Here is a 22,533-nt window from a genome sequence, read left to right as displayed (position 1 = left end):
ATGCCGCGCAAAATCTTTGACGAACATTCCATCTCTTACACTTATCTGTAACACTGTAGGAACAAAATGCAGTACCATTGTCCATGAGAACTACTTTGGGCGGGCCTCTTTCCCGAAACATTTCTTCCAAATGTCTGATAATCGAAGCTGCATTATCTGACTCGATTTCCCGCCACACGGCAAATCTACTTGGACCGCAATCGATAAATGTGAGTAAACATTTCCTACCGAAATGAGTAACATCAACTGCCAAGCGACTCCAGGTTGTCACAACATTAAGATTACCCGCTTCATGGGATGATGGTGGAGGGTCAATTGTCCTGCATTGTACGCAGGAACGCACGCATCTATCGACGTCCTTTCTTCTCGCCTCGGGATCGACCAGCTGGGCAAGATGAAGCGTTCACTTTACTCCAAAGTGATGCTGAGCATGAAGAGTTTCTACGCTTAAAGCACATGTTTGCTCACCAGTTCCACTTTCAAGTCTCTCCCACCTATCTTCACACTCTGAGGAGTCTCTTTCACAACGTTTCCTGTCATGGCTACTCTTTGCCCGGGTCTTGCAAACCCTAGTAAGTATATCAGTTTTATTTCTACAGGACAACAAGGGTGATCGACAATGTCAGATCAAATTCTTCTACAATCTCCTTCATCAACTCCAAGCGTCACTTAACGATCATCTCTGACACGACTACTCCCGGTCAGTGTAGATCTCACCCAGCACAAAACCGTCGCCGAATCTGTAATGATCTCCAGAGTTTGAAGATTTCACTTGAGAGTCAGATTTAATCCCTTAAGGAAGGAAAAGTACCAGCATTTACAAGACTTAAAACAGACATTAGAAAAGGATTACCACTCCTTTAACGATAACCTTCCGCATCATTAAAATCATTAAAATGCATCTAAATAGACTGCCTCGACATACACATACATTGTTGTGTTTTATTTTGTAAATGTAAAATTCCCATCTCCCAAATTTTCCGCTAGGTTGTTCATAAAACTGTTCAAACTCCGATTTGAAATAGAAAGCCTTAACTTACAAAAGTTTAATGATTGAAAATAAATTTCCAAATATATTATATGTTCGAAACATAAATAAAAAGAATAAGCCGTCTTTCATTTTTTTTCACTACGAGGTTTTTTGTGCCTCCTGTAAAATTTTACATTTGGGAGTTACGCATTCTACGAATTAATGCGACGATATGTAATCTACCAGTAGTAGTTTCAACAGCTTTAGAGAAATAATTTTTCTGATTGTGTCTATCGGCAACGGCGGCAGTAAAGAAGTTAAAGTAAAATATTGTTAAATCTACAAAAACAGAATTATTTTAATACAGTAGAACCTCGTTAATTCGAAATCCACGGGACATCAAAAATCAAATTTCGAATTAACGAATTCCCACGTAATTCGAAATTTTATGAAAAAATAAATAAAAAAAATACCCCGAAAATCAATTTTCTCGGCCGCCTCTTCAAATCCGGGTGGTATTTTAGTTGTAAATTCGTATTAATACCAATTATTTCTTTATTTTCGCGGCCGATTACCGTAGCGGCGGGTCCTTTAAATTCAGATATTCGCAATAAATTCGTAAAAATGCTATATATTTACGCGTAAATCGAGATTTCGCTGCCGATTTCGGTCGCGGCCTACCCTTTAAATTGAGATATTCGTAAAAATCCGATATATTTCCGCGTAAATCGAGATTTCGCGGTAATTTTCCGTCGCGGCCGGCCCTTTATTTCAAATATCTGAATTTAAATTCGTAAAAATACGATATATTTCCACGTATAACGAGAATTCGCGGACGTATTCCGTCGCGGCCGGCTATTTAAATTCAGATATTCTAAATAAATTCGCAAAAATACGATATATTTCCGTGTAAATCGAGAATGCGCGGCCGATTTCCGTCGCGGCCGACCCTTTAAATCAGATATTTGATGTAAATTCGTAAAAATATCCGCGTAAATCGAATTTTATCGGCAGTTTTTCGTCGCGGCCGGCTTTTTAAGTTCAGATATTTGAAGTAAAATCGTAAAAATGTCATATTTCAGCGTGAATCGAAATTTTTCGGCCGATTTCCGTCGCGCCGTATTTTTAACTCGGATATTCGAAGTAAAGTTAGTAAAAATATGATATATTTCCGCGTAAATTGAAATTTCGCGTCCGATTTCCGTCGCAACGGGCCCTTTAAAATTCAGATATTCGAAATAAATTCATTAAATTACCATATATTTACGCGTAAATCGAGATTTCGCGGCCGATTTCCGTCGCAGCGTGCCATTTAAATTCAAATATTCGAAATAAATTCGTAAATATACGATACATTTACGCGTAAATCGAAATTTCGCGGCTGAGTTTCGTCGCGGCCGACACTTAAAATTCAGATATTTGGGGGAAACTCGTAAAACTACGACATATATCCGCGTAAAACGTATTTTCTCGGACCTTCAAACTCGGATATTCGAAATAAATTTGAAAAAGTACGACATCCCAGTGTAAATCGATTCAGACTTACAAAATAATAATACTTATTAGTACGATGTATAACCACGTAAAAATACATTTTTCGGCGTTTTACCGCCACGGCTGACTTTTAGATTCAGATTTACGAAATATTATGATTTATTTTCGCAAAAATCAAATTTTTTCGAATTACACGAACAAATTTTCGTGCGCGGACAAAAATAAATTTCGAATTACGAATTAACGAATTTCGAATAAAAAAAATTTTTGAATGAAAAAATTTTTCTGCAGAAATTTTTTTGGCGAAAATTTCGAATTACGCGTTTTTTCGAATTATCTGGGTTCGAATTAACGGAGTTCTACTGTATTGTCATCATTTGAGCAAATCTTTTGAAATTATTTTCATTAATATTTGAAGGGTTCATAATTGTAATTATTGGGAGAGAATTTTTTTTGTTTATTTTTCGGAATAACTTTATTGAGTAAAACCTCAAATTGTAATATTTAAATATTGAAGACGATATTAGTGATTTCTAAACGAAAATCTGAAACAGAAAAATCAGAAAAGGAAACGGTCACATCTGGGACTCGAACCCAGGACCCTTGTCTTTCCGGGACAGTGCTCTAGCAACTGAGCTAATGGGACCCTATTCCCCTCGGTCACTTTTAACTGTATCATACTTCGAATAAGAACCACTAACATTGTCTTCATTTTTTCACCGCACATTTTTATTGGCAACTATCTTTATGTATGATCGCAAGATTCAACCCGAACTAAATGCAATCCAGACAGCGTCTTTTTAGATAAACCTATCTTATTTTTTTTATTTTTAATGTGCGACATCTGTTGACTTTTCTGCAAGTCTAGAATAAATATTTATTTTTCGGAATAACTTTATTGAGTAAAACCTCAAATTGTAATATTTAAATATTGAAGACGATATTAGTGATTTCTAAACGAAAATCTGAAACAGAAAAATCAGAAAAGGAAACGGTCACATCTGGAACTCGAACCCAGGACCCTTGTCTTTCCGGGACAGTGCTCTACCGACTGAGCTAATGGGACCCTATTCCCCTCGGTCACTTTTAACTGTATCATACTTCGAATAAGAACCACTAACATTGTCTTCATTTTTTCACCATAGTTGCCAATAAAAATGTGCGGTGAAAAAATGAAGACAATGTTAGTGGTTCTTATTCGAAGTATGATACAGTTAAAAGTGACCGAGGGGAATAGGGTCCCATTAGCTCAGTCGGTAGAGCACTGTCCCGGAAAGACAAGGGTCCTGGGTTCGAGTCCCAGATGTGACCGTTTCCTTTTCTGATTTTTCTGTTTCAGATTTTCGTTTAGAAATCACTAATATCGTCTTCAATATTTGAATTTTTTTTGATTAATAGATAGATACCTTCTCATGCAGTCCAGGGCCCTGCTAAATTCATGCTCTGCAAGGTGGTATTCTGTAGCGAGTATTTGACATTGTTCTAGAGTGCAAGACATCCCGGTACGATCCTTGGCACTCTTGCAGGAGGTAACCCTAATTCCTGAAAACGAATGCAAAAACCTGTATTCTCAAAACATTAAAGAAAAAAAATTGTAATAGTTTAAAAGATGAGTGAAAATTTAAACAAAAAAAAAAAAAAATTACCATTCATTTGTCTAACGGCTTGTGAGGCCAGGTGTAAAACTTCAACATTTTTTGATACTTTGGAGTGCACAGCCGTCTTCAGAGATTCCATAATTTCTCCTAGCGGTCTGGAACCAGAAGATACTGCAAAGCAGGAAAAATTAGATTATGTTCAATTGTGCATAATATTGAAATAGAAAAACCTCATGAACATTACACACATACATAATATGAATATCCAACATTGGTAGATTATGTTCAATAGGGTTTTTCCCAGGTTTAATACAGGCATCCCTTATCGGCAAAAGTTGTAATGACAACCACGAAATGAACCGACAATCTCAGCATGGTGTGTTTTTTGAAAAATCCCTTTTGCGCGTAAATTAATGGTTTGAATCATAAAAGTTACAGCGTACAAGCTATTTGATGCTAGAATTCTAGTCCGTTTACACCAATGACTAAATAAAATATCCTGTATTTACGCAATCCTAAAGTTTTTTGTGTTTTATAAATCTGATGGTATAAAAAATCATTTCAAACGAAATAATATTATGGAACATCTCTATGTTCAGTAACAAAAGTCCGCAAATATATGAAAATGTAGAACTAGCCCACATTGTCATTAAGGCCGAAAAATACATGAAAAATTAAAGTCAACCTTAAAGACACTTGCATATTGGTCCTATACTTTCGTAATCGCATTGTTATTATAGTTAGGGGTTACGGTTACGGCTGACAAAGGGCCTGTTTACGGTCTCAGGTATTGCCCGTAATTTATGAAGCAACTTCTTTCAATTTTATGAGTTTTGGAAAAAAGGTTCATTTTACATATTCTGCGGCGCTATATGTATTCATTTGTGTTGGTTTTACCACCAGATTTCTAAAACTTCTTAAACAGTTGGGAAGCAGTTTTAACTGTAAAACTTCTGAGGTAGGGAAAGTCGTGTTTTTTGCAGTTTTTTTTTTATGGAATTCACATGTTTGTAAAAGACCATATGACCCATAGCCCAAAAGGCGTAAAATATAAATAAATAAATGTAAGTTGTTTAAATGTTTAACAAACAAAAAATATTATGTACATACAAGTTTGTGAAATTCAAAATTTTTGTAGAAGCTTATTGTAGAGAGCTTTTCTTTCATTATTGATTCCAAATCAATTTTATTACTTATATTAAATATGGTCGGAACAAACAGCTTACCCCGAGTAATCACAAGGTTGGAAGTCAAGCTCAACTTCCTGAACCGCAGGTAATATTCATTCAATCTCTCAAAGTTGTCTGCATTGGATCTCTCTTGAGGAACAGTGGACCCAAATGACTCTGCAAGAGTGGCCTTTTCATTGATGCCTATGTTGAAGAACACAGGACTGATCGTAAATGTTTCCGCTTCCTGAAAAATGCAATATTCAATCAAGAAGATTACTAAAATGAGATATTCTATTCTATTATTACAATTCTATCACCATTTTAACATCAGATGAAAAATTGAATTTTGTCAGTCTTACGAGAAGATGCCACGGTATCACGGGGTCTAACAGACGAATGTTTAATTTAGTGTTAACCGCTGGAATACAAAGTTCTCGCCAAATACAAACATCCCTTGTGTGCCAGCAGTAAAATGACTCATTATTTAACCAGCTGACAATAATTTCATAATTCATTACTTATTGTTGTGTTGCAAAACAATTTGTTTGTAACTTGTACCATCTTAGCAGATAATGTGTTTATGTATTTATCATAATTGTATGTATATAGCATAAGTAGTTTCCGCAGAATAGCTACCCATTATCAGTGAAATGATTTTTTTCTTGAATATTTTCCTCTAAATAAATATAGTAATATGACATATTTTATTTTTTATTTAATTATAAATGACATAATAATATCCACAATTTCAACGCATCTTTTCAAAGAAAAAAAAAATGTTTGCAAGTGACGAAACAACAAGATAGAATAAAAATAAGAAATAGTATTTCCTTGCCAAGCAAATTAAGTATATTTTAGTATGCTAGAAGCATTAACCATAAAATCGAGTCAAGTGTGGTTGAGCTGCTAGTGTATCCGCTGGAGATACGCTGTTATTCGACGGGTACAAATGTTAGATACGCTGACATTCAAGCCATTAAAGAAACTTTGTAGTACCTGCTTGCTGGGCAGTTGTGCATATACATTAGCAGGAGCTGGAATGGTAACGACGATAGAGAACCTCGATCCAGATATCTGCGGCATCACTGTTCGTCTGCAAAGTAACAATAAAAAAATAACATATTTATATTAATTTAAAAAATAAAGATTTTACTGTTTTTCACAAATTAAGGAGAATAAAGTTGTATAGTTACAGCAGAAACATCTTAAGTTAAGACATAATTGGTTCACCTGTGGTGAATTAAAAACACTATGTGCTAATACTGTAAACAATTAATGAAGGTCCAGCACCCTTGAGGTGATTTTGCAAAAAAACGGTGCAATACAAATCATCCAAATATTATTATTATTATTATTAAGGTCGAATAAAATGCAAATATATAATGTATAATAATCAAACATTTTGTAGTACGGCAATTAAATATTGAACAAAAATTTTACGACAGAAAATGTAATAAAAATCAAATGAAAAATACCTGTGATCCCACGTGGTTAGCTGAAACAAGACGGTCCTCAGGTCCTCCACTGCTATGAGCATGTCCCCCCACATGGGAAGCTCCGCCCCGTGAAGGCTCAACAGGCCCTGCACACAGCAAAGGGGGCCCATGCCGGCACGCAGGAGGGCCCCGATTGTGTCAGGGTCCACGCTCCACACCCAGCACACGAGCCCGGTTATGAGAGAGGTCAGCTGGAATCATTACCGATTGCAATGTTATTAATTCCATGAGGTTTATTGGTTAATACCTGTGGCCCATTGTCTTGGATGTGTGAATCACTGGAAAAGCCCACTTGATGGTTTCCCACTATAAAATCCGTTACAATACAGGGAAAATGCACAAAAATTCGTAAAAAATGACAACAATCTTAATTTAATTTAATAAATGTTTTGAATACCACACAAGAGTCCTACCTGCTCCCAACCATCTAGAGCCAGTGACACTACGGCATCCCCAATTTTTTTTTTTTATAGTGAATACCTCACAAGAGTCCCAACTGCTCCCGTCTGGAGCCAGTGAGACTATGGCATCCCCAATTGGGGGATGTTGTGAGGCTGAAGGTAAGTGGGGAAGGGAAAGAGGAAGGTGGGGAAGTACCTGGCTATTCAGATCTAGTCACTAAACACGGCTAAAGCCATTTGGAGCAACGTTTCAATTCTGAATGGTGGTCTTACACCAGGGCGATACTGGTAGTATCTTCCACTCTGGAACGTGCCGCAAATATACTATATATTATTTTAATTAATTAATTGTGAAATAACACAAATTAATCAAATAAAATTTATTTGCGCACGCCGGGTTCGAACCCGCGACCTTCGGAATGGCAGTCCAATGCGTTACCACTGGACTATGCCGGCCGTCGGGGTATGTTGTGAGTATGTTGTATGTTGTAGTAATTGGGGTATGTTGTGAGGCTAAAGGTAGGGGGAAGGGGAAGGAAAGAAGAGGAAGGTAGGGAAGTACCTGGCTATTCAGGTCTGGTCACCAAACATGGCTAAAGCCATTTCAAGCAATTTTTCAAATCACTGAAAAGTTTGTTCTATTAGTGCCAGGATTGTTTAGAGAATGGTTTGAATGGTATAAGAAAGCGGGGACTCCCGAGGAATACTAAACGCAATATCTTTGCACCGGAATGTGAATGGACCATAGACATATGAATATTAGTAGACCTGCCCTAAGTGATTAAAAGCGTATTATCCCCACTCCCCATACCGGTTCCATTGAGCCGGCTGGGCTCGCGTACGGCCTCAAGTGATATTTGAAAACGTGACGTCATCATTCTTGTGCGAACTATGGTCGAGGCATCATCGGTTCATTTTACGAAATAACACGGCAAAATGTTTACTTGTACTATGAAAACTGGTAAAAATAGATGCGAAAAAAGAGAATAAACCCAATTGTCGTATTACATTCCATATATAAGCATTATTTTATTTTATTTTAAGCATATTCACATCATATAATATGAATCAGTTGTTACTATCACATCGAGAAACGTCTGGACGCGAAACACAAAGCTGGTTGGTTGCTGGGAAGTAAATTATGAACATTTATAAAAGTGTCTTAACTAAATACTCTGAAACTAACTACGACTCTGAATATAGAAGCTGCCTTACTTTGCCGAATTTGGACTTCGCAAATTTGTTCATAACGTGGCGAGTAATTTGCGCTCCCATGTAAAAATGTCTATTCATTCAAAGCAGATTTTACTTTTAAGAAGTAAATGGTGATATTATAATGCGAGATGCCTATTTACTGTCAGATTGATTTATTGACGAATCACAGTCATCTTCACTCCCTTCGTTCTTCAACAGTTGATTTTACCCCTCGCCTTTATCTTCTCGTCTATTAATTCCTATGTCTGTGGAATGGACTCAAATCAAAGTCAATGTAATGTAGATTTTTTAACAGTAACATTGTGGTATATAGTAGTGAATGATAGAAAAAGTCGGAGATGCCTGACAAAGACATTAGCAATGCGAAGCATTGCGGGGTCCAGTGGAATACTATATATTATTTTTTCAATGAATTAATTGTGAAATAACACAAATTAATCAAATAAAATTTACTTGCGCAGCTGGGATTTGAACCCGCCACATCCAGATTGCTTGATTGGAGGCCAAATAAAGAAGATTTTACTCATTTTATATATATTGTTTATGACAGCTGTAAAGTAAAGCTATTGTAGAAAGATGAATTAATTTTAAATATAAAACAGATAACAGTTTTTTGTTGGACTGAATCCGCAATCTTCTGTCCGCCTAATGCATATACATATTAAATAAATAAATATTCAGATAACATATTACTTTGAAGCAATAATTATTAGACTGAAACACCTATATAAAATGAAAAAATACCTGCACCGACGGATATTAAACCTGTAGCCTTCTGATTGCCGGTCAGGTGCTCTACCAATTGCGCTACGTAGGCTTATTTAAAACCCGCCAAATTATTGAATATGTACTGGTGTTTTTCATTCAAGAATTATTGCTTATTAGATTTTTTCACTAGGAAACAACTTTATTTATGTAGGAAAGGCATTGATAATAATTCTAAATCTCCTACTAGATGGCGTTGAGACATTCGAAATTCAAACTCATACGAGGGTTAGATTTCCTTCGATCACTACATTAGTAAAGTGATATCATCAAATGGATTGTAGGCATTCACGAAACACAATACGAATTCAAATGATGGGTAAAATTCTTTTTATCAAATATTTTTGACTAAGCAGTTTCCGGAGAGTGTTATCCATATATAAAACATACTTCATGATAGTAACTTTGATGTCTTTCATGTAGAGATTGAAAACAAATTATTCAGTGTAGATATTGAAAACACAAGCTGAAAAAGTTAATATTTACCGCCTGCGAGAAGCACACATCGCGGCGAAGCTGCAGGGCCATGGCGGGCTGCTGGCTTGGGCCACGCACACGTAGCACGGCGTGCGCCAGACGGCCGCCCTTCAGTAGTCCGTCCATGGCCTGCCGCAGCTTGCGCATGCTCGGCCGCAGCTCAGCGGCCCAGTCTGACACATCAGCCAGCACCAGACCTGGGAATAATGCAGCACTGGTTATTACACAGGTTAACATGCTCCTTGAAAACTGTTGATATGCTTGAAAGCTGATTACATTTTGTTCAAAAGCTGAAATGGGCATTAACAGGGACCGTTTAAATGAAAAAAATAAATCATCAAAAGTGATGGAATTTGTAACATTCCAACCTTTAAATTACTATGGTGTCAGTGTCTCGCCTTTAGGATGGTGGCTAAGATACCTTGGGAGCCAAATAACACGACACTATACCTCAGGAGACCCATGCAGCTGTTTGTTGGTCATCATAGAGGACAAATTGCTCACATAGTCAACAGTTCCCTTGCTTAATAAAGAAGGAAATTATTTTTTAAATCAGAGACATTAATTGATTAGGTGTATGTATTCTATTACCGTCAGTGAATTTATTTCCTTTCTTCATGACCCTGTTCACTGTTTCCACAGTCTTGTTGAGGGCCTCGTCAGCCTCTGTAGCCGCCGTTGAAGATATTTTCTGTTTGGAGGGATCTCCTATGTTACCGGCTTCTTCCCCCTTCAGCGGAATGTGAATGTAATCAGCATCTCTTTCTTTCTCTTCCTTCCTCTCTGACAACTTATCGAAACGTGTATTGCTTCTGATGGTTTCGTCAAGAAGGGCGGTGTTGGATGCTTTTCCAGTCTGGGGTTGATTGGTGACAATATTCTGAATAAATAAAGTAAATATTATCTAGATCATATTATGAATATATATGTGTATTATAATAAATTACTGTATTATTTGTGAACTGAAGCCGATGTAAAACTACTCATTTCTAAAGCACTGTCAATTAACATTGGACTATTTATATAAAGGAAAGTGTCTGTGCCCTGTGGTGGGCGGCGTGGATTTGATTTTAATAAAAATCTACAGTTTTATTCCGGAACAGATAAAATTTAGCACACTTGACTTTTAAAACAAGAGGAAGGTCTGCGTGAAGCCTGGGCAACACCGGGGAATTCAGCTAGTTATATATAAGTACCAAATATCTTAAATATTATGTATATCTAAATTTGAAAAAAGAAAATAAATAAAAATCAGTGAAAAATGGTTAAAAGCGGCGGAATTATCCCTTTGACTGCAAATAACTAGCATAGACGAGAGAAAAAAACCACTAAAACAGCAGTCTCCAGAATAGCCAATTTGAATAGACATTATGCAATTAAATTTTATTTGATGAATTTGTGTTATTTGGGAATTTCTTCATCAAAAATAATATGAAGTATAATTGCGGCACATTCCAGAGCGGAAGATATGGTACCGCCATGGTGTAAGATCACCATTCAGACTTGAAACGTTGCTTGAAATGTCTTGTTTAGTTACCAGAATCGATTAGCTAGGTACTCCCCCACCTTCCTCTTCCCCATCTCATTCCCCTCCCCAATATCTTCAGCCTCACAAAATACCCCAATTGAGGATGCCATCGTCTCACTGGCTTCAGACGGTTGGAAACAGTTGGGGCTCTAGTGCGGTATTCTTTGATTTAAAAAATAATACATAATTACCTTTTGCACAGCACCTGGCACAAAGCTGTTTTTGCAAATGCAATGACGGCATACGTAACATCTACACATGTCCAATATCATTACATACCTTATAGACAAGTCGTACATGGTAACCTTTTTAAAATTAGAAGAACAGGCCGACAAAATGTGTAAAACATCCGCATATGTCCAATATCTTTACTTACCTTATCTTCCGTAGACAAGCCATTCTTGGTAACCCTTTTGAAATGAGAAGAACAGGCTGACATAGAACCACTTTGGCCTCTAAGCCTGACAGCAGGACTTCCGCATCTTCCACAAAGAAATTTCACCTGAAAAAATTTTGAGAGTGCCAAATTTTGTTAATTTTAGTTCTTTACAAAATGTAAAACATCGGATATTAGGTCGCAAACGCATGATATCATATAACTGAATACATAAAATACTATCATACATACACAATAATTAGTAGAATCAATGGTTTGGATGAGAAGGGCGCATATCATCAGCTTATTTTATAGAATACATAACTCCTGCCACACACTGGATAAGGGAGTTGGGTAGTATTCGCGAGTAGAAATGGCACAAAGGAGTTAAGCATTTTACCAAACTGACACACCAAGTTTGGATCAATGTCGACATCTGGTATTTCTGCTGAGATGACTTGAACAATTTGATCTGAATTTTTCAATAAACCAAATCAAAATGTGTGCATGTGGCAATCTTCTTTTTTGCCATTCAATGAAATATATCCAAGAGCTTGTATCTCCAAAAACATGATTCTTGACAATGAGAAATATCACGATGTCACAGAAATATCACGACGATCCGATGATGATTGTCCAATTAACAAGTTCTTTGATTTCATCTCACGTAGGATTGCATGTGAATATAATAAACAAATCTGAGCGGCCATATACACAAACATATGTCATTGCATCTTGTGCATATAGGTGCATGTGCCGTGGACTCCGGAGCCAAAACTCATCATGTGTGAGGAAACTGAGATGGCTTGGCATGGCTCGGAAGCCTCTGCTTGATATCTGGCAAATCCAAAATCCATTGAGGTGAGACAAAAAACCAGTAAGCATTAGGCGTTGACCAATAAAAACCATAACAAAAATGGAACCAATAAAAATACAGTGTTCGAAACGTATAGCTTATGACATCATGCTCGCCCGGACTTGCTCGCCAGTGGAATAATCCGCTGCAAGCGCGCGCTCAACAAACACACTGGTAAAATTTGTCAAAATTGTAAAAACAATAATTAAATGAAATAATTTTCTTCTTAATATTTTTGATTTATGATATTATTCTATCGAACAATAGATTAGGTACACATAGAAATTGTTTAAATTCTTCGAGTATAATTTCAGTTTCCATGCCTGAAGGAGGCACTTAATAATAATTTTTGTAACATACATGGTCAGGGACGGTTTTTTAAATTTTTTTGCGAACGAATAAATTGTGCAAAATTTATTGAGAACCGCCATATACACGTCTTTACTCATTTTCCTGACGAAAATTGCGGAAGCTCCAGAAAACGATGAATAGTTAGCTTAAAAAAATAATTTTCCCCAAAACACCTCATTGAAACAATACAAATTTAAAGGAAGCTGAATGTTGTGAAGTCAAAATCTTAGTACATAGATAATTTTAAATTGTTATAGTAGATTAAGAAAAAGTAAAGTACTAGATTTAATAGGACTAAATTCTTTAACTAAATAAAATAATTTAAAAAAAAAACACCATTTCGATCGAAATGTCTTTCCTGTATTACGCTCTTCAGCAGCAGAGTCCGTTATTACATCTACAGTATCTTCCCGGTGCTTATAATTAGATTAAATTAAATTTTAAAATAATTTATAAAAATATTGCTGGAAAGTCCAAAGTCCTTAAAGACCCTAAGACGAAAAACGAGATGATGCATAAATGTGATTAGCCCTGAAGTCAAAAGGGCAAAAATTAAAAACATCAAATTATCACATATGAATGTGGAGTTCTCAAATTTAATGCTAAATAAGTAGTTTTTTTTTACATTTAATTAAAAGAATTGATAATTATTTAAAATTTCTAAAAATTTTACCACTGTGCATCGATTTAATAGTTTAAAAACGCAAGATATTTAAAATTCAGTTGACACTAGTTATTGACAAACTACAACGGTATTTTGTTTTTCAGCAATGATAAAAATATCATTGCTTCGTTCGGTGAAAAATCACCGAACGAAGCGACGTGGAGTATGACACATAGGTCCATTGGCTTAGAAAATTTGGACAGAGACTAACCGACACAATCTAAGTCATTCGGCAAATGGCATAAGGATAAAATTCGCAGTTACAAATTCATTGGATGTCGCATGGGTTAATTCATGTCATAAAAAAAAATTACCAAAATGCATGTTTTATTTTATTTTATGAAGTTCGACACAAATATTAAAATATTATGATCATTTTGTAAAGAATTTAATTTGGCACATTATACAATAAAACCATATTCGAAAATAGATTCATAAGTAATAGATTTTGAACTTGAAAGTATTTTTTACAGGTCCAACAGTTTATTTTTTTCAAGGCTTATAAAAAAAAAAGATTTCTTATTTCCAAGGCCACGCAGTATTTAATTGAAGCATATATAAAATTTTCAATCCAAAAACAGTCATGATTTTGCATTACTTCGCATTGCATCGCCTTAAGCCGAAAATATATAACATTTTTTTAAATTGGCAAATTTAGGCGCATTTTTGTAATTCGTTAACACTAGAGCGCTTTAATATAAGAATTAAATACATTGCATAAAAATTGTAAATATCATATTTTTATATACATATTAATAGAAATAAGTAGCGCAATAGTACAACAACAGTAGCAGATTACCCAATAAGTACATAATACAGTGAAACTCTCTCAAAAGGTTTTTCAGTGGACCAGAAAAACAGCTAGGGCCTTACTAATAAAGGTGTTCATTTTTTATTCTCTATAGTATTATCCAATACCTTCATTTCATGTACATATTATGTCTGAAAATCTATTCGAAATTTATCAACCTCCCGTGTGCCAGCGGGTTCAAAAGGAAATTTATCATCAACCTCCCGTGCGGGTTCAAAAGGAGCATTTACACTACAGTAAAACTCGCTTAAGAAGTTCCCACTTAAGAAGTTTTCACGCTTAAGAAGTTTTGATTTTTGGTCCCTTGAAAATTCCATACAAAAAACACAATTTTTTCCCACATAAGAAGTTTTAGAGCTAAAACTGCTTCCCGCTTAAGAGGTTTTAGAAATCCGGCGGTAAAATCAACACAAACGAAATATTGTGTCGCAAAATATCTAAAATGAACCTTTTTCCAAGTCATAAATTGAAAGACGTTGACTGAAACCCATACCTAGTACCTGAGACCATAAAACCCTTTGTCGGCCGCCGGGCCGTAAGCCGTAACCTGCCGTAACCAATAAATAAACCAAATACCCCGTCTCCTAATCCCCTAACTAGGTAAAATAGCAATGGAACGAATAAACAATGCGGAATTATGTAACAAATATGCAAGCGTCTTTAAGGCCGAAATAACATGAAAGATTATATTAAACTCAACCTTAATGACAACGTGGGCTAGATCTACATTTGCATACATTTGACGCCTCCTTCAATAATCTTCCCTTTGATAATGAACATTGAGATGTTTCGTAATATTATTGTATAAAATTTTTATTCCATCGAATTTGTAAAACACGAAAAACTTTTGATAATCTATCGGATCACGGTTAATACGGAATATTTCACCTTTAAATACATAACAACATGATTATATGGCGGGGGAGATGGTAAAATATGCATTATAATTACGTTTTTTTCATTCAAACATCAAAAATTGCCGTGCATCATGTTTCATCTGACATTTGTCGTAAATTAAGTTTGAAGGTTAGGAAATACATATGCATAAATTTAAAATGTAGATTGAAACGCATGATAACTAGAAGATGTATATATATATATATTTTTTTTTGACCGCTTGGATCATATGAGCTTGTTTTCACGACAATTTAACGTAGGTAGACATAGGAATGACGTATGCCCCGGACTCGAGTTATTAAATGGCTAAAATTGAATCCCACTTAAGAAGTTTTTTTTCCCCGGTCCCTTGGAAAACTTCTTAAGAGAGTTTCACTGTACTTACAAGCAAGGGTCACTTGATGCACCCGTAATAATTATTTGAAATTTGTGAACCCAGTAGGTACTAGTGAAAGAAAGAAAAAACATTTTAGATTTTCACATTACATACTATAATTATTTATAGGAAAATTTAAAACGTTTTTATTTTTACAGTGTACAACACTTCTTCAAAAATTCAATAAAAGTAATAAAATATTTGTTTTTACTTGTTTTAGTATCGTGAGGTAGTTTTGGTAAAAATTTCTAGAATTGGTGACATTTTTTGGAAAACTACTTACGTATTGGCATATAATTTTGCCCAATACTAATCGGGTAAGACGGTACAATTTACAAAAAAAACATTTCTAACATACATGTACCCACATTAAGTTCGGCGCACGAAAGGTTAAATGATTTACTACACATACGTAATTTGGCACGATTCTTGGACTAACCTTAACTCAAATTGCTCACTCCGTAAATGCTAGCAATAATGGTATACGGATATAATGTAATAGAATATTATAATACCTTGCTGACTAAACACATGACACTGGCTTCGACATTGAGTTGAGTGAGGTCCCACGGCTCGGGCTCATCATTGGGTTGGTAGTAGTTAGCCGAGGGGGAACTCGACATGGCGTGAATATCCAGAAACTGTTTGGCAATAGTGTCATTGTTGCATCCCAAAACTCCCGATAGAGATTCATCAGAGAATGTAGTGCACTGAAAGTTTTAGTGAAATGTTAAATACCTGCATACACTTAACAACACTGGATATAGGAGCTGAGCTGATGTTATCATAAAGAGGTTAAAAAATAAATATCTTATTGAAAAGAAAAAAGAAACAAAAAAATTATTCTTACTTCATTCGGTTTGTGTTCCTCACTGGTGGGGACATTGACATCACCATTTCCATTGGTAACTGAGGAAGCCTGAGGAACAGTCGTAAGGGAGAACTCTGTTTCTCGGGGTATATGTGCGCATTGTAAAGAAGAGAAATCGTTGCTTCTTGGAATGTTAAAGGGTTGTTTAACATTTAAAGAAGGAAACTGATTTTCATTATTGGCACTTTTAAAACTATGGCTGCTTTCACTTTTTGACATGGATTCTGAATTTTCATCGACACAATAGTTAAAGCTTCTAAATTCCCCTAATCGTACCCTCTCATCCGAGTCATCAACAAAATATTGGTGGTGGAATGTAAGCTCACTATCAGAACTCTTATCTTTATCGGTAGGATTATTTTTTGGCACAAATGGGTTTTTGTTCTTATCGGTTAAATTGATTTTTTTGGAACCCTCTGAGAAACTTCGGGGTGGAAACACTGCAGAATAATTGGGAACACTGGAAGACAGCATCACGGGGGTATTTTGGGAAGGGTTTGGCCACTGGTTTTGCGGAGTTGACGGCGTTGCAAAATCTTCAATTTCCGGACTCTTTAGATCTAACAAACTCAGCTGTTGTGTTAATTGCTTGAATGGCGACAGAATCTAAAACAAAAAAATTACATTTTTAATGCATAAATAATTATAATTACGAAGTTGCCGGAGGCACTGTGCAGGACTCCAACACGTATAGTATCCCGCGCCGTAATTCATGAAAACCCGGGATACCGTTATTCCCAAGCGACAAACCAATGCTGCAAGTTTGCCATTAGTTCCGAGAATTAATATAATTAATCCATATTCAGTTGTGACTTAGTTTTTTATCGTCTTAGGCCCCACGTCCTACGTCACTGGTCTGTCAGTATCGAGTCTATCTTGAGCGCTTAGTCCCAGTCTCTAATTCAAGGAATCAAAACATTTATTTACATTACATTTGCGACGCCAAAGTTCTAGGACCCACTCAATTCCAGTCTGTTTCAATGAAGATACTAGATTTGCAGATCGCAAGTTAGTCAAGTCACTGCAAGACACAAGACACTAGTCAAAAGTTACTAATTCAATCCTGAGTGCCCGCTGCGAATCCGTTTGGTAGTTCTAGGGAGTTCCTTCTTTCCCACGAGCCAAGCTGTCAATTTCCTTACATAGTTATCTGCTGATTTTGAACCTGAACTCGCGAAAATTATGTTATGCGTGAACATGTTGTTAATATAATTGTTGTTTTTTATCTTTAGACATAATATGTTACATTTTTTTAAAATTTTCTTGCGTTCTTTTAACCATTATTTACTATTTAGATAATACATATTATACATTAAAAAATAATGATAATTAGAGAAGTGTGATTTCGTCACATTAATTAGTTTGTATTATATATTCCCTTACTAATATATAAATATTCACATTAAAACAAAATAAAAAAAAATTATGTTTATATTAGACCACATGAAGTGTAACTATTTTAAGTTTTAAGAAATAAAATTATTAACACATTACGTGAAACAAAAACTGTTAATGTTTTAGATTTAATTGTAGACTTTAGCTTTAGCTAAACAACGCACAAAAATTTAAATGCAGCTGTGCTAGCCTAATATGAATACATTTTTCTATCGATTTACATATTAGATTATTAGTTTCACTACAGTGTTGCCAGTAGAGAGAGAAAGTGTGGTAATCGAGAAAATGGGCAAATATAGGGAATAAACACGCGCCAAATGTAAATGAAAAGGGCGAAAGAGCAATCTCTCTCTCATAATGGATTCCAGGCATCGATGAAAACAAAATAAAAATTTTATTGTTAGGTAAAATTATTTGATTATTAGTTTTGTTTTTTGTGAATTAAATGAAAGAATAAAAATAATCAATCTGCCAATTCGTATTGTAAAGCACTGTTAAGTTTTAAAAGTCGACCCAGTGTCTTTACCTCTATGCTTGTACGCAATACAGCGAGGACTCAAACCTAGAAATGGCTATGGACAGCTCCCGCATGAGAGGCAAGCGCTGTGAAATGACTATAGATGCTTCCCACTGGCTGGGGGTTAATGTTTTGTATTTTTAGAAGCGAATCGGAGTAATTTTCAGATGCAATGTTATTATCAAAGCATTTGAAGTATTCTACAACAGTTATTTATTTATTTACATTAACAATATTGTGTTTTCAAATATAAAGTGAGAAATAAACAATAAACTAAAAGTGTGCAATGAAAGAAGATCGAGAGGGAATTACCTTTGGCCTTGAGCTCTTAGGATCTTCAATATCCTTGGCCGTGACCAGCTTGTGCTTGTCAATGAAGGCGAGGGCCTCCTCAACCTGGCCGGGGTCCCAGAGCGAGAGCAGTGCGCGAGTCTTGGCCACCATCTGGTCGGCCAGTGCCATCATGCCCTGAGGTTGGCGGGCCCTGGCCAGAGCTAGAAGGCCACGCATAGCCCCTACAACCTCACCTCGCAGCTGCTTGATGGCGTGCACCGCGTCGCACGCCATCTGTATGCGATTATCCAGCGTCGCGTCAGATGCTGACTTTTGTGAAGGTACATTTTTCATCTGTTGCACTAATCTAAAATGAGATAGGAAACATTATGAATTATAATTTAATGCATTTAATTTTAACTTGTTATTATTCAGAAATAAAAAAATTAAGACCAAAACAAAAGAGATTGTGCGAAAACAATTACATTAAAGAGATAAATATGCAAAATCTTCCGTTTCTATCACAATTCTCAAAAAATTGGATACAAGATAAATAAAATGTACAGAAACAGATCAACATGATAATCAAAATATCAACCTGTAAAAAACAAAATTTCCAATTTTTGACCTAGTCAATTAATTACAAAGATTTTTTTAATGGTATGATTGACGAATGAACTTTCCTCCCGGGACTGGCTCTTAAACTGCTGTGAAATTTTAAAGTGTCTCTCAAAACCTAATTTTTTTTTGGTTTGACCGAGGATTGAACCTTCTTCCTAAGGGACTGGAGTTAACACCGTTAACACCAAAAGCCAAATCCTAATTGGATAGTACCGACATTTATTTTGTATTCTAAGATTACATTTAATTCATTCATTCAATCAAGAAAATAAAATCGTTATTCAAATAGATGTTATAGTGATTTATTTTTGAGGAATGACGCCGTATTGCGCTACCTCCTTCTTTAGCCAATGTTTCGGACAACGTAGGCTAAAGAAGGAGGTAACGCAACACGGCTTAATATCCCAAAAATAAATCACTATACTACTTTTGGACACGAAAATTTAAAAAAAAAGATACTTCGGAACACTTAAAAGTTCATAATCAAAATATTAATGATAATCAGGAGTGGCTCGAGAAGAAACGAAGAAGATATATCAGAACAGGAAAAAGGAGGCATTGAAGGAGACACTGAGCGTGCCCTTATTGTTTCAGGCAGGGGCACCACAAACTATTTATACCTGAACTAGAAAAAGTGAAGGCCTTTCTCATGCAGATCATATATTCATCCTTGATTTCGCTTTTTGGAGCTTGATGATTGATTTTGTTTCTTACCTAAAGAGACCTCCCGATCTGCCAGACTTTTGACAGTGGCCGGTGAAGGCACCAACAGTGATGAGGTCATAGAATCCCGACTTGCTCAATGTGTCATTGTGGACCCACATCCTCTGTATGTGAAGATTCAAAGGTGCAAACTCCAGGTAAGGGTCCGCTGAAACAGAGTTAATTAAAATAATAACGAAAGGACTTGTAACTAAAACCTGGCAAGGTGTAAATAAATATATTTAAGTCAAGCAGGCTTTTTATGTTAATGAAGTTTATAAATCTAGAGCCAGCAGTTTAAAGTAACATTCCCATTGAAGCAAAATAAATTAGATTTTTTTTGTTTTAAAAAGTGTCTGTGCCATGTAATATTTGTGAAAAAATCGGCAGCGTCACCAAGTTTAGTTACAAAAACGGGAGTGCCAATTATAATATAAAACAGATACTTCTAAACAAACCACCCAAAGCAATACAGACTGGCAAAATGTAAATAAAAAAAAATTTGCATTAAGTTTTTATAAACAGGTCACAACTAAAAATATATTTTTCATCAATTTCATCACACTGACATCTATGTTTGTACCCAAAAGCTATGTCAGATGAATAGATCATTTTGTACAGTTTTAATTTTTTTTTTAAATCTGACATTTTGTTTATGCTTCACATGTAGGTACTCTGAACCCACCTTTTCTGGAGCTCTGCTTGAAGGAGTTGAGTGTGGTGGAGTGGTTGTGCAGGTTCTGTCGGGCGTGGCTATAGTACTTAAGCAGCGAGAGGTGCGAGTCCAGCAGCTCCGTCTGCCGCGTCCTCCACGGGCCACCCAGCTCGCCCATGCACAACACTTCCTGCAGCAGCTCCTTTTCACGCTGTATCCACAGGCTCCTGAAATACCAATTCAAACATTAAGAGAGGTACAGATGGGCAAAGTCGCAGAATAGTAGAAGCTTAGGCATAGGCCCCATAGGAATAATTTTAATAACATTTCCATACAATGGGGTTACTAAATCATTATTTTAAAATTTATCATAGTAAAGCGCACTTAAAATGAAATAACACAAAATTACACTTAACAAGTCTTATATTATTATTATTGACCAAATTAAAGATTATTGGAATTACATTGGTAGAATTATTTAACAAAAGAATTTTGAATGAAACAATGATTTTGGTGTTTGAACTCTGGTCACATTTAACAGCATTAGCACCATTTTGAATTTTAGACATTTGCCACTTCAAATAATAACTACCGGACTGCCCTTGGCCAAATTTTGATGACGGTTATTATTTATGTTTTTTTCTTTCTTTCTATTGTGTTTTTTCTAATGTTTAAATTTTGAGTTTTTAAATTTTATGAACAATAGGAACTTACAGCAATTGCTGCGGGAGCGTGAAGCAAAGTTTGGATTCGGCCATGATCTCGTGAACTGTGATATCACCTCCGAGGCCCGAGTGAAACCTGTACGTGACTTGGTATGGATTGGCACAGAGATGCTTCATCATGGAGCCGTGTGCCGGTAGCTTCAGCTTAACCCCCAGTCGAGGCGGAAGGGACTGGGACCTCCGGTGGGCGAAGGGTCTCTGGGAGGCCATCGCAGTTCCCTTGGTGCCGTTCAGCTCTGACAGGTGCTGGGGACTAGAGCCGTGGTTGCTCGGCTCCAAACTCCACCCGTTCAGTGTGAGGAATCCCACTGTGCTGCCCTCCCTGCTTGTCAGGGGTATTCGAAGACGTTGAGTGTCCTGGAAATATTAATAGTGTTTATCCTACACAAGAGCGACATTGCTTGGAGCAGGTAATTTTTATTTGGTACCTTTAATATTGAGGTGAGGTATAATTATTAATAAGAGATTAAGGAGAATGTAGGAAGGAAGAATGAGAAATGATTTTCTGGTTATTTTGATTTAGTTTCTAAGAAAACCTCATTTTAAATTTATAAATGAAGTCAGTTTGTTTGATTTTGTATTTTTGTGATCTAGGTATCTATCGCGAATTTTGGTCAAGTTAACCATATTTTTCTATTTTTGAAAGGTAATGACAATAAACCCATGGTGAAATTCCATTACAATGATTTATAAAAACAATTTAAAACTTTTACCCACTTATTATTTTTGACCTTTACCGGTTTCAGCCTATCACGGCCATTTTGAAACTGGTACAGTTTTCCTTAAACTATGGTAAACAGGTACAAAATTTTTGGGGAGGGGTGGTGAACAATGAATTATATTAATTGGCATTGATATACCCTGATTTTACATATAATATAGATATGTGGAATTTATTAACCTTATAACTTTATACATCTCTTTTTTAAATTATCAAAGATGGGTTACATTGTGTTTTTATCAAGATGATTTTGTAATGCTAATTTAATAATAATAAAAGATAATCATGACTAAGCCTGGGTTAAACTGTTCTTTTGCGGTATCGCCCAATACTTTTATATTGGCCTGCCAGTATTAAGATATATACATAAATCAAAATGATTAAGTAGGTGTTGTAGATACTTGTGTAGTGAATGAATATAATTGTTTTATATAGATTATTATTTTTTATTTAGATATTTTTCTTGATAATAACTTCATCCTAGATTATTGACTAAAAATCGGTTGATTTATTGTTTTTCTGTTTAATTCGTAGAACTCCATTTAATTATTTTTTAGATTTAAATAAAATCAAATTTAATAATATAATTATTAAATTTGATTTTAA

At 35.6% G+C, this 22,533-nt stretch overlaps 1 protein-coding gene across 2 annotated transcripts in view; it reads right to left on the bottom strand.

Moving 5' to 3' along the window:
- The window catches only part of LOC149412303 (inositol polyphosphate-4-phosphatase type I A), a 41,015-nt gene that overhangs the window by 8,526 nt on the left and 9,956 nt on the right, over positions 1 to 22,533 (bottom strand). For both annotated transcript variants that reach the window (XM_089645664.1, XM_089645665.1), the window contains 14 exons: positions 21,196 to 21,563; positions 20,512 to 20,708; positions 19,839 to 19,995; positions 18,543 to 18,870; positions 16,298 to 16,924; positions 15,963 to 16,157; positions 11,493 to 11,618; positions 10,180 to 10,468; positions 9,598 to 9,785; positions 6,710 to 6,921; positions 6,231 to 6,327; positions 5,289 to 5,478; positions 4,111 to 4,233; positions 3,871 to 4,006 (listed from right to left, as the gene is read on the bottom strand). In XM_089645664.1, the coding sequence (XP_089501790.1) occupies positions 3,871 to 4,006; positions 4,111 to 4,233; positions 5,289 to 5,478; positions 6,231 to 6,327; positions 6,710 to 6,921; positions 9,598 to 9,785; positions 10,180 to 10,468; positions 11,493 to 11,618; positions 15,963 to 16,157; positions 16,298 to 16,924; positions 18,543 to 18,870; positions 19,839 to 19,995; positions 20,512 to 20,708; positions 21,196 to 21,563 (3,233 nt within the window). The remainder of the gene's footprint in view (positions 1 to 3,870; positions 4,007 to 4,110; positions 4,234 to 5,288; positions 5,479 to 6,230; positions 6,328 to 6,709; positions 6,922 to 9,597; positions 9,786 to 10,179; positions 10,469 to 11,492; positions 11,619 to 15,962; positions 16,158 to 16,297; positions 16,925 to 18,542; positions 18,871 to 19,838; positions 19,996 to 20,511; positions 20,709 to 21,195; positions 21,564 to 22,533) is intronic.

Source organism: Hesperophylax consimilis, chromosome 23 (assembly GCF_061612785.1).
Source record: "Hesperophylax consimilis isolate HC1 chromosome 23, BYU_Hcon_1.0, whole genome shotgun sequence".
In the NCBI taxonomy this organism is placed as follows: Eukaryota; Metazoa; Arthropoda; class Insecta; order Trichoptera; family Limnephilidae; genus Hesperophylax; species Hesperophylax consimilis.
This window is presented reverse-complemented; position numbering and strand designations above follow the sequence as displayed.